This window comes from Crocodylus porosus, unplaced genomic scaffold (assembly GCF_001723895.1).
Source record: "Crocodylus porosus isolate Cpor-Errol unplaced genomic scaffold, CroPor_comp1, whole genome shotgun sequence".
In the NCBI taxonomy this organism is placed as follows: domain Eukaryota; kingdom Metazoa; phylum Chordata; order Crocodylia; family Crocodylidae; genus Crocodylus; species Crocodylus porosus.
In genome coordinates, this window is record NW_017728906.1 from 167,478,427 (window position 1) to 167,491,699 (window position 13,273).

The window sequence follows — 13,273 nt, forward strand, 5'->3', positions numbered from 1 at the left end:
AAGTTTTTTAGTTATCTTTTCCCCCTCTTTGTTGTTAATTCCTACTGTTCCTTCACTTTGACTTTATTTATTTGACACTGGTTATGGCCAGACACTACATTTTGTAGTACTGCAAAAATGGTAAGTCCATCACAAAAATAGTGCTGCTTAGACGATGAACTGTAGTTGAGACCATTGTTAGGGATATACTAGAAATGGGGAGAAGTTTGGGTTGCTCAAATCCTCACAATTTTAGTGAGTCACCATGTTGACTGGATGTGCTGTTTGGCCATTCTGATGTGAGAGTATCTTAGGGCAGGGGGGACTACCCAGACTCGCACCGTTTACATGGCCCCTTTTTATCAAGTTTAAACTATTTTAAAAAGAACCTGAATGATTTTTTTCCATGAAATCTCTAGCTTTCCAAGGTCAGGTCCTTTTTTATTTGGCAATTCTTATTTCTATTTCTATTTGTTTCTGTTACTGTTTCTTGGTGTCAGTGTGTTTTATCAGGAACAAAAAATTTCCTGTTATGTGCAGGTGAAAATATTTGCTGTGTACATACATGTGTTGCACAAAAAACTAGAACTCTTGGTTCCAAAATGATACCTTTTATTAGATCAACTGGAAAATGGCAAGAAAATTGTCCTTTTCTGCACGCTTTTGGGATCTAAGTCCCTTTGTTAGGCTCTGGGAAAAGTGTAGATGGTACAAGATAGTAAAAAGTCCCCATAGGTAGGAAATAAATATCATTTTAGCACAGAGGGAGCTGAAGATGGAAGGCTCTGGGTCCATGAGAGTGTCTTTGTGAGCTGTGTTGAATAGCTCTTTGTGTTGATAAGGTAGAATTCCTTCCCTGGAGGTGTAAGATGGCAGGCAGGGAAGTAAAAAAAAAAAAAACTTCCTTGTTGTTCTGAAATGAAGTTTTTAAAATCCAAAATTGGCTTAAATTTGGCACCTTCCATGTTTCAGGGGTGTACTTGGTAGCCATGTTGGTCTGAGACAAAAAGACATACAAAAAACTAGAACTATTGGTTGCAAAATCTCTGACCTCCTGTATGTAACAGGCTGTTTGTCCATCTAGTAACTCACACAAATAAAACCTGCCTTCCAGAATGGTAGTCTATCTTGATCTGAAGACGTCAAGGAATGGTGACCCCATCACTTCTACTGGAAGTTTATTCTAGCGATTAGCTTCCCTCGCTATTCATTTCCCCACCCCCCTATGTTTTACTTTCCATTTGAATATATGTGGTTGCTCCTTCCAATTATTCACTCGTATACCATTCCCTATACTAGTGGTCTCCAAACTTTTTTGATCGCGCACCCCTATCAGTTTAAAAAAAAAAAAAAAAAAAAATTTTGAGCATGCACTCCCAATATATGTATATAAATAGAAGTTCTAATATTTTCTTCTCGCACTCCAATGGGGTGTGTGCACCCCACTTTGGAGACCACTGCCCTACACAATTAAAGAATCCTTTTCTTCTTGAAAAAGTAATGTAACACACTGCAATCAAGTTACCTCACAATTCTTTTGTTCATCTGAACAGAAGCTCTTTAAGTTGTTACTTCTTAGATTGCAGTCCTGCATCTGCCCTCTTGTCCCCACCACCGCCTCTCCCTTCCCATCCTGACTTACCTTAGATTGGGTGGCCATTTTGAACCCAATCTAACCTCCCCCTAGCCCCCCCCCCCGAAGATGGTGCAATTGTGTTATTACTTTGTTTCTAGATGTATGACCTTGAATGTGGATGCGTGAAACGGCATTTTGCTTGAATGGACCCAACCTGCAAAACGATTTGTCACTCTATCCTGCTGAGCTTTGCATGCATCTATGCTGCTGTACAAGATGTAACTGCTGCTTGTGTGGACACACTCTACCTACCATTTAACTTACCAATTACATTTGTAATCTCCTGGAACAAAAAGATTACTTTGGCAAAACCTGTTTTCTATAAAGCTCTGTTGACTGCTGCTGTTTATATTTCAGCCCTTTAATTCTTTGTGAAGTATTGTGTGAACGCACACATGTTGCCTTTTTTTTTCTGCCCAGCTTTCACGTTTGTTTGATTCTCTAATTTTTCAATTAAAAAAAACCTTATTTCACCTTATGCTTCTGTGTTTTTCCTGTACAATTCCTGAAATGTTATAAGTTAAATTATTACAGTATGTTTAGGAAATGTTCCTTTGGATGAATTCTTAGAGTTCTTCCATGGTTAAAGTTGGTTGATAAAACTGTGCCTTTGTTTAGTGGAGTTTGTTTCTTTTACTTGCATACTGCTTTGTCTGCCAGATTTTTTGTAACGCAGCCAAGTTCTTTCTAGCAATTGCCCTGAAATTGAAGAAAAATATGGACAACGCTAGCTTATTGTATGAGACACTTTATTCTTTTCTGGCAGCTGGTATATATATGGAGTACAGATACTTGGATTGATTAATGTTCATTCCATTTGCGTTACATATGATGTAGTGATTATATCCATAAATAGTTCCAATAATTTTTGCTTTGAGTGGTTGTATCCAGTCTGTGGAAATTAGTTTTAAATGAAGTGACACCAGGTGATTTTTGTTTTATGAGCTTAAGAAATACACAAATTGTGACCATTCAGCATGTTGCTATGGTGATTAGTGAATGCACTAGCTAGCTTTAAAGTTGCATAATGTCAATTAATTGCTTTTGAAATGTTGCCATCTTTTTGATCAGAAACATTTGGTCCCATTATACACCTCAGAAACGTGAATTTTTATGCAGAGGAAGTAAAATAGCCACACCCAAAATTATTGTACTGTATATTTCTTGTCAGAATGCTACATTAGTGATGAGGTACAGCACGTTGTCATTAATTCCATTTTTGACTGGATTCCAAGCTGAGGCTGATCTAAAGAGAATATCCCCTCAAAATCTTATGTTTTCTCTTTCAGGATTTACTGCTTCTTGGAGCTACAGCCATTGAGGACCGCCTTCAAGCAGGTGTTCCAGAAACTATAGCAACTCTAATAAAAGCAGAAATCAAGATATGGATCCTGACGGGGGATAAACAAGAAACTGCTCTCAACATAGGTAGCAGCCTTCTTTTTATTTTGGTTTGAATTTACCTAATACCAGAACTGTGAAGATATATGTAGCAAATGTGCACTGTAGTTCCTAGTGTTAATTATTAAACGGCATCAGAAATTCCCATTTTATGGTAAGGGCTAATTGGATCTTAAGGTGCTGTCTAGCTTAATAAATGAAAGAAGCATGTTAATAGTTAAAGGAAATTGGTTTTATATAAAGAAGCAATAGCTTAGCACCCTATTATGCTTTTTGAGGGAAAACATCTCTTCTCAAATCTATGTGCAGCTCTTTGTGGAGAATGAATATATGAACTTAGAAGCAGTATAGATTTGATGCATTTTTGGCTCTTTGGACTTAATGGTGGATGTTTTTCATGACACATGATTGTGTGCAGTGTTTTGATATTGAGCAAAAAGCACCTGACCATAGATATGAATGCAAGTTTCAGAGAATCTTTGGGAGATCATTGGAGGTGGTTTGACTAGCTCAACTGAGATAAATGTATAAGACATCCAACAGGAGTGTGATTGTGATGTTACTCACTTAATTTCCTTTTCTAATGTAGATAAAACCTGCAGTCATACAGTCCCCCATGAACTGAGCTGAATAAAATTGTGACTTCCTTCTGTCAGAAAATAAGATGCTTCCCAAGTAAACTCCTTTGCTTTGCAATGGGAACAGGTTAAGAATAGGGTCTTCCACCCTGGTAATACTGTGTATTTGACCAGGACTTTACCTTCTTCCTTTACCGCATTTTTTATAAAATGGGAAATGTGTAAACATTGCAAAAGGTAACTTAATTGGGACCTGCTAAGATGCTAGTGAGAATATAGAACCAATATGAAGGGGCCCAGGTGTAACAGCTGGTTTTGTTTTTTCATGTTTGTCCATGTTTTTGTGAGGAGCCCAACATCTGAATTCTAAAGGTCTTTCAGAACTCTTGGGTTTCTACCATTTGATTCCTTTGAGTAATGCTTTAATTTGTCAGTTTTTTTTTTTTCTTCCTTCTCCCCCTTCCTTCCCATCCTTTTTGTCATTTAAAGCTAAGTGCAGATGTTGAGGGGGTTAGGGGTAGGTTAGATTGAGTTCAAAAAGGCCACCTGATCTAAGGTAAGTCAGGATGTGGGGGGAGTTGGTGCAGACAAGAGGGCTTTGACGGGGGGATTCAGGGATTGGGGGAGCAGGTGGGATCTGCGGGAGTGATCAGTGGGTTTGGGGATGAAGGCAGTGTCTGCAGAGGAATGGGGGGGCAAGCAGCATCTGTAGGGGGGGTTTCATAGTTTCACAGTTAGTAGGGTCGGAAGGGACCTGAGCAGATCATCAAGTCCGACTCCCTGCCGTGGGCAGGAAAGAGTACTGGGGTCAAATGACCCCAGCAAGGTGTTCATCTAGTCTCCTCTTAAAGACCCCCAGGGTAGGAGCCAGCACTACTTCTCTTGGAAGTTGGTTCCAGATCCTAGCTGCCCTGACAGTGAAGTAGCGCCTCCTGATATCTAGCCTAAATCTACCCTCTGCCAGCTTGTGACCGTTATTCCTAGTCACCCCTGGTAGTGCTCGGGGGAACAGGGACTCTCCCAATGCCTGCTGGTCTCTCCCTGACTAGTTTGTAAACAGCCACTAGATCCCCCCTCAACCTGTTCAACCTCCACAAGAGAAGGTCCCTTAGCCTCTCCTCATAGGGCCTGCCTTGCTGACCCCTGATCATGTGAACCCTCCTCTGGACCCTCTCCATGTTGTCCAGAACTGGATGCAGCACTCCAACTGCAGCCTGACCAGCATTGCAAAGAGGGGGAGGATCGCCTCATTGGACCTGCTTGAGATGTATCTGTGGATGCATGACAACGTATGGTTGGCCTTCCTGACCGCATCCCCACGCTGTCGGCCCATGTTCATTTTGGCATCAATAATGACTCCAAGATGGTTTTCTGCCTCTGCACTGACAAGAAGGGAGTTCCCCAGCCTGTGGGTATGCTGCTGGTTCTTCCTCCCTGGGTGCATCACCTTGCACTTGTCAGTGTTGAAACCCATCCTGTTCTCATCCGCCCACTCCTGTAACCTGTCCAGGTCCGATTGCATCCTCTTCCTCCCTTCTAGTGTGCCCACTTCTCCCCGCATCTTAGTGTCATCTGCGAATTTGAAGAGGGTACTTTTTACGCACCCCCCCCCACCCCCCCCGGGTCCAAGTCACTGATGAAAAGTTTACCAGTGCAGGTCCAAGGACCAAGCCCTGGGGGACCCCACTGTCCACATCCCTCCAGGTCAAATAAGATCCTTTCACCACCACTCTCTGGGTGCGGCCCTCCAGCCAACTAGTGACCCATCTGACTTTATAGGTATTGACACCACAGTTTCCTAGTTTTTTAATGAGAATGGGGTGAGAGACGTTGTCGAAGGCCTTCCTAAATTCCAGAAGGACTATGTTCACTGTGACACCTGCGTCTAAGGATTTTGTGACCTGGTCATAGGCGGCCACCAAGTTGATCTGACAGGACCTGCCTCTAATGAACCCGTGTTGGTTTCCCCTAATCATAATCTCCCCTGCTGGCCCCTCGTGGACATGCGCCAGGATAATTTTCTCAAAAAGCTTACCCAGGACCAAGGTAAGAGTAACAGGCCTACAGTTTCCTGGGTCCTCCTTCCTCCCTTTTTTGAAAATGGGAACCACATTTGTTGCTAGGGTCTGGGTGGGTTTGGCAAGATCAGAGGGGCTTGGGGGTGGAGGCCAGGGATTATTTTAACCTTCTGACCCCTTCCTGCTGAGCCCCTCCTCCCACTGATACTTCCTTGTTTGGCTTCAGTAGTGGCAAACAGTGATTTCAAAAAAACCCAAAAACCCCAGTAGCTATGTGAAGCTGTGTGTGGGATGGGGATTGGGGGGTGGCTGGCTGATTCATAAGGGGGAGGACAGGTGGCAAGGTGCTAGGGGGGCTAAAAATAGCCCAGTGCCGGGTGGAGGTTATGAAAAGCACAGCCCCAGGCTAGGGCCAGTATCTGGAGCTGCACAGATAACTGTACAAAAGTTCCATGCCTTGGTCTAACTAGATTGAGTAAATCTGATAACTATATCAATCCAGGTACATCTTGGATCAGGTTCCACAATTTTTAGACTAGTTTGTGTCTGGAACTTCTGTACAGTAACAGGTTTAGATTGATTTCTGATAACTGAGACTAGGTCTGAGTGTAAGGTCCACACTTGGGGTGAATTAAGTTACTTTGGGTGGCTGTTTTGAACTCTATCTAACCTTCCCCTAACTGCCTCCCCTCCATGTCCCCAAACATCTGCACTTAGCATAAATGTCTGATTTGTGTTGCATGGTAAACTTTGTCATAGATGTATCTGTTGCTATCCTAACGAAAAGCCATTTGTAACTGGCCAAAGTATACGTCTCTGTAAAACCATAGTTTGCCCAGTCTCAGGTCATTGATGACAGGCTATTTGAAATGTTTCAAACAGTGAGTTGTTCACACAGGATGATGCACTTCAAAAATGACCTTCAAATAAAGGAACATCTTTGAGATGCTTCCTGAAACATCTATATCTGGAGCATGATAGGGAGCTGCTTGGTCCTCTGTCATTCCACAGTGCTCTGCGCTTCACCTCCTACCCGCCTTGGGTTGGGACAGGGCAAGTAGCCAGTGAGCACTCTCCTCAGCTATGCTCAGGAGCTTCCTTAGGCTGAGGGGCACTTGGAAATTCGTATTCTCTAGCCACCTGGTGAAAGAGTATTACTGCTACATGCTTTCATGGCCATTTTGAAGCATGTTTTGGGAGGGGGTAGGGTATGCTACATATCTGTACAGACTTGAATTATTCCAAATTGAGAAGGATTTGGAGCACTTCAAGTGAGTGTTTGTCTGTGTCCAAAATAGTCATGGCAGAAATTCAGTGCTAAGTTTCCCCTAAATTCATCTGAACTGAGTATCCACCAGCTGGGATGGAGCAGGACTTGATCCACAATTGCAGCTTGATGTCAGGGCCCCTTATCAATCAGACCCAGCTGAGCTGAGCTCTTGAGCTATCACACCTGACTCTGATCCCTGGCCAGTATGACATCTCCAGTTCTCTGCAACTAGATAAGCTACTGCAAGCATCACTCGCACCCTTTAAGCACACTTGCAGCCTCAAGCTGCAGGCACACCTTGACAGAGTCCTAGTTCTGGCAAGCCTCATGTTCACTGTTTTCTCTGGTTCTCCTGGTTCCTGACTTGGCTTTGGCTTTTTCTGACCCTGACCTCGGATCTCCCTGGAACTTGGCACCAGGAGCTCTCTGACCTGTGGCTTCTGATTTTGGCTTGCTTCTTGGACAACATCTCTGGCATTTCCCTTCTCAGCTGTCCTGGAACTTGGTTATTGTGTTCAGTCCATCTGACCCAGACCCAGGCCCTGACCTGATGCTTTGGTAATCTGTGCTCCTGACTTGCTGGCCGCCTCCTAGTTGCTCCTAGTGGCCTGCCACAAATCCACCTGGCTGTGTCCTGGGTGACCCATGCACACTAGGCTGCTGTGGATTCAGCCAGGCTGGGTTCTGGCACCTGTACTGAGAGGGTGTAGCTATCCTTTTGCTCTCAGTATCCTTCCTGCTGGTTCAGCAGCATGAAGAAGAAAGTTGCCTTATTCAAACACACAGGGAACAGGAGCTGGCTATGGGGATAGTAGACTGGGTTAAGGATTTTGTCCCTCCGTCTGCCACACAGTTCCAGTGTGACCTTGATCACCAAGTCAGTTAAACCAAACTTTTCAGAAGTTGTCACTAATTGAATTTTCCTGAAACTAAAATCAAGGAGAGCTGTACTTTGAACCTATAAGATGTTTAAAAAAATTTAAGTACTCTGAAAAATTGGATCCTAGGTATTTCATCCAAACTGGCACCCCAGGTAGCAAATGCATCTGAACTTTAACTGCTTTGTACCTCAGTTTTCCACCTGCAAATGGGAGTAATACCACATCTTCACCTCTTGGACTATTGTGAAAAGTCAATTATAGTTTCATAGTTTCTAGGGTCGGAAGGGACCTGAGCAGATCATCTAGTCCGACCCCCTGCCATGGCAGGAAAGAGCACTGGGGTCAAATGACCCCAGCAAGATGTTCATCTAACCTCCTCTTAAAGACCCCCAGGGTAGGAGCCTGCACCACTTCTCTTGGAAGCTGGTTCCAGACCCTAGCCGCCTATTTATGCATGTTTTGTGAGGCACTCCAAGCCTGCATTGATAAATGCCATAAGAACCTTTGTGAGGAAATGTAATAGGTTTTGTCTAAAGAGCAGAATTTAAGTAACGTGCAGTTTCTAGGGCATGGGTTTACACATTGAAAGAGGGGAAAAACATTGATTAGCCTCTTATTAATTGAGTACTTTCCATTCTGTATACTGAATGTAACAAGGGTCCTGAGGTGCAAACAGTATGTGTGATTACAGCCTCTATAATAAAGTATGATGTGCAAGGGCGTTGAATTTAAAGTTGCAGTAGCAGCCTTAATTCTGGTTTTCCGAAATTGAGTGCCTGGCTTTCTACCCTTAATAAAATTCCTTCACTGTAGTCTGCCACTGCCTCCCTCCTTCCCCTTCATGTAATATATCTTAACATAATTTTGACTTCTGCTCAGGAGACAGTGTCTTAGAATATAGCATTCAGTCCTGGGTATCTCATTACAAGAAAGATATTGACAAACTGGAGAGAGTTCAAAGAAGAGCAACAAAAATAATTATGTGCATAAAGGACTGATATATGAGGAAAGATTAAAGCAACAGCAGATGAAATCCTGGCTCCACTGAAGTCAATAAAGCACTGCCACCGACTAATGGAGCTGGGATTTCATTCTAAGTCTCTAAATCTTGGCTAAGTTATGAGTAAGTGGGACGTTACTATTGACAAAGTTTTGAAGGTGTGTGTGTGTGTTTTTGTGTGCACAAATGTGCACTGAGAAAATTTTATTCAGTGTGCTACAAAAGGGAAGTAATGGTATGAAATCAGAGAGAAGACAATATTGGCTAAGTATTTGGGTGAACTTCCTACTGCTGAGACCAATTAATTTGCTGGGTAGTACAGAAGTTATACCTTTAAGTTATTTGAACTCAGACAAAATTTCACTGTAAGTACCAACCTATTAGGGTAGTGATTCTCAACTAGGATTCTGTAAGATCTTTTAAGATTGTCATGCAATATTAGTATGGTTAGGTGTGCAAACACCTACACACGATTCACAAGATATTCCAGAGATTTCAAATAGAAAGCCATAGCGTTGTAAACATTCTGACCTGTTGTGGTCTTTCTGAATGATTTGCAACAGAAGAATTGCTCTCTTATTTTTTCCCTAGTCACAAACCAAGTGGAAGTTAAGAGCAGACTTGAGGCATGCCTCAGAACATGTCAGAAAAAGTTGAGAACCATTGAAATAAGGGGATGGCTTAGTGCTTTCTGTCTCTAGTGACTTTCCATAATGATGATCAGCCCAAGGCTTGGTCACAATGTCCTATACAAATGGAATTTTAATGATCTTAGGGACTGATGCTAAAAAAACTCACTGTTAGCTTTGTATCAGCGGAGTCATCTGCTTTGAACAGATTGGGACAGCTGGCCAAAATAGCCTTGTCCTTCAGTCTATGCTGTCAAGTGTCATATCTCTTGAATCATCATTGCCTTAGTACAGCTGAACAAAGTGGAACAGCTTCAACAGAAGAGGCATTGGAGGTGAGAGACAGGATATTCTGAGGTTGAGTTCTATAATTCAGTAATTTGGGGACTTTCCTCTCTTCAGAAATGGACGACTTTGGCTCAAATCCCTATTCTAAATTGGGCAGCAATGAGAACTAAGCCCAGATCTGCTTCAGTCCAAGGAATTTAACTACAGAACTGTTAGGCAAAACAGGGCATGACATTGGAGGTGGTGCCACCATCATGATTCCCACCCCCCCTTTTCTTTCTTAGCTTTTGCAATAGCTCAGAAGTCCTCTTTGAATGTAGTTCCAAAACTCCAGAAAGTTTTGTATGGAGACGTTGAAAACATCCTGATTTCCTCCCCTTCTTCTCCCCATTGTCTTTTTCTCTAAGTTTAATTAACAGAATTTAGCTAAAACTGAATTTTTAAGCGAATGGCTTATTTGGTAATAAAGTTTACTCGCCCTATTCTTTAGCTCTGCTGGCTTAGAGGTAGAAGGCAAAGTTGGCTATACCAACACAGTTCCCAGGAAGAAGCCCTGTTGTGCTGCTTCTGCTTTTTGTAAGATTGATAAAATGCTAATTTTTACATTTGTTCCATTCACAAATGGATTAATCCACCTCCCATCTTTCATTCCCACACCCCCACAACTTGAGCCATGAGCGAGAGAGATATTCTTCCTCCGTGCCCTTAAGACTAGTCAGTGGATTTAATAGGAACTGTATGGGTGCCCAACATCTGAAATGATGCAGAGTGTTGAGACTGCATATTCAGGTGTATTGCCCTGTAATGAGACACAAAGAAAAAGCATTTTTTGGAAATATTGACTTTTATTCCTTACTAAGAAGTCTTAAAGCACATTGTGATTCTCAGTGCCTTTGTATATTGGACCACATTTTTCAATGCATGTCTAAGAAAAAGGTGCCTAAATTACTTGGAAGTACAAAATTTGCTTGTGCAAAACCATGTATGTGAGCCTGCAAGCATAAGTGCTTGTACAGTGCCTAATGCAGTGGAATCCTAGTCTACGATTTAGACTCTGAAGCACTGTTGCACCACAGGCAAAACATAATAAAAAGGGAACTTCTGTCTCTGTAGTTACCTGTTTTGGAGTGTGAGTGGGGGATTTACTGCAAATATTTTTCAAATGTATTTTTATACCTGATCTATATGGCTTCCATGCCAAGCCTGACAATGGCTGAGAAGTTGTCCCACCTCTTCACTCCTACTGGATGTACACCAAAGCCCAGAAATCAGTCAGTATTGCTGACTGAAAGTAGCTCTGTGTGTATGGGACTATGCTGCTCTCAGGCTGTCCGTTTGGATGCTTTTTGGCATGCTCTCAAGGCTGCTATACGTCAGCTACATTGCCTAATTTCTGGACTTTGTGCTCTGAGCAGAAATGAGTCAGTGGGGTGTATGACTTGGCACAGAGATGATGCAGACATGCCTTTGTAGCTTCCTTGAAAATATGGACAGTGGATTAAAATAAATGGAGCACCATCTACCTAGGTTTTGAATTATTTTCTTGATAGGAGGAATGAATCCTAATCCTAAAGCACCCAACAGATTGATACATTTTTTTTTTAGGGGAAAATTGAATGGAATTGGAATAGAGTTTGCTAATTCCACTTTTCTTTCCCAAGCAAATTGCTATCATCCTGTGGTTCTTGTGTCTATATGTTTGCCTCATGTGGATGTGTGTGCTATGACATGTAGGCATGCAAGTTTCTATCTGTAAGCCCTTTTATTAGTTTTGAGGAATGCTTAGATACTTCTGAACCATCCAGAGTTGTGCTGTCCAGAGATGTGACTGCAGCTCATATAGACTTGAACTAAATTTAAACTATAGGAAGTACCATTAGTATTGCTGTGCTAGTATGGTTTTCAGTGCAATAGCATGAGCCTGCCCCGGATAATACCAGTGTAGTCTACTGAGGCTTCTGTGGCTACAACAGTGCTACGCTGATCCCGTGTATGTCAACAAGAGCTGCTATTGCCTCAGACTGGAGGGAGAAAAAGCTCTTTTCTGGGCTTGCTTATGGTAGGTTTGTGAATTCCAGGCTACCTTGTATTTGTAGCCAAAGTTTATAGTCCTCATCATCCATATTCAAAATGCTCCAAAAGAAGCTCCAGTTCCTCTATACAAGTTGCTGTTCACAATTGCTTTTTAGTCTTTCCAAGTTACAAACCCTGTACTTGCACTGTTTTCCCTTTTGGAATGATGTATCCTACAATTGTAGGCTCGTTTGTTGAAGTACGTACCCTATTTTCTTGCACACAATGTGGCTTGGAACAAGATAAACTCACTGTTTTTGAAAGGCAGAATGAAAAAAGATCTTTCTGTATAGCAAGTAACTGAGTATCAGCAGCTAGGGTGCCAAGCCTTCTCATTGTTCTCTCTCTGTAGATTTGTGTGCAGACTTGACTTTTATTTTTGCCCAGGACCTGGCAGACACTGCTTTTAGCATATGCACTGCAGTTTCCACCAGCTTGTTCTTAGGCAGGGAGGTGCATGTTGTATGTCAGAAAATACAGTATTTTCTTAGCTTACTCTGATTAGCTCTGACTTTAACATTTCTAGCTGATTGAACAAAGGTAACTTAGAAAATATTATATAGCCAGAGATGCAGGTAGAGTTTTTGTGAGCTTCATGCTGGCCTTATGCCAAAGTTCAGATGCTTTGAAACTGAACTTATCTTACCTTAGCAAAATTTAACGGACAAAATTTTCTCTAGCTAGCTTTAGTTAGTTCAAGTGAAATTTCAGATGCAGTCTTCATTATTCTCATAGTTACTATTTGCTTACCAGAATGTAGTAGTCTCAGTATACCTGTAGATTTCAAAGGTAGTACAAGAGAATCAAACCTGTTGGTTTAATATTAGGAAATGTTTTAAAAGCAATATGCATCTGGTTTTACAAAAGACTCAAATTTGATCTCACTTTGTTCCTAAAAGGACAATAGTCGACCACAAAAAACATTTGTTTGATGCGGTTTATAAACTATGCCAGTGTACTTCAGCACAGATCTCCTTAATCTAGTCATGATCTTTGAGGTCAAATGGCTTATATAGGCTTCTACTGTGATTTGGTACTATATCTAGTATGAGAGAGAAGTGTTTATTTCCATTCATTTCTGGAATTAATTTCCATTAATTTAAAGTTCTCAGAATAAAGGAGAAATCAGAGTATAGGTCTTTTTTGTTTAAATACTGTATGTCTAAATGAACAGTGTAGTTAAACAGCCTAACATTCAGCAGTAATATCTGTGCACCTCTTAAATCTTATATGTCAACCTTCTTTAATAATTACATTTTAAAATTATTTTGGAAGTACATAGGCTTATAATCACTGCATGATTTTTGGCAGCTTTTCAGATTTAACTTAATTAAAATAGAAATAAACGTTTTCACAGGGTGCTGTTTTATTTTGGGTAAATAAAAGTTCCAGCCACTTTTATGGCTGCTTTGACTTTTAAATTGGGATCTAGATCTTTAATTCAACTAGTGTGGACTGACATTTCATATAGTCCAGTAGTTGATCTCATTTTGTCCAAAAACATTGGGAAAAATGTTCAC

At 41.5% G+C, this 13,273-nt stretch overlaps 1 protein-coding gene across 1 annotated transcript in view; it reads left to right on the forward strand.

Moving 5' to 3' along the window:
* Nucleotides 1-13,273, forward strand: part of ATP8A2 (ATPase phospholipid transporting 8A2) — a 541,321-nt gene that overhangs the window by 125,586 nt on the left and 402,462 nt on the right. The window contains exon 23 of the mRNA XM_019530163.1: nt 2,905-3,043. Within this exon, the coding sequence (XP_019385708.1) occupies nt 2,905-3,043 (139 nt within the window). The remainder of the gene's footprint in view (nt 1-2,904; nt 3,044-13,273) is intronic.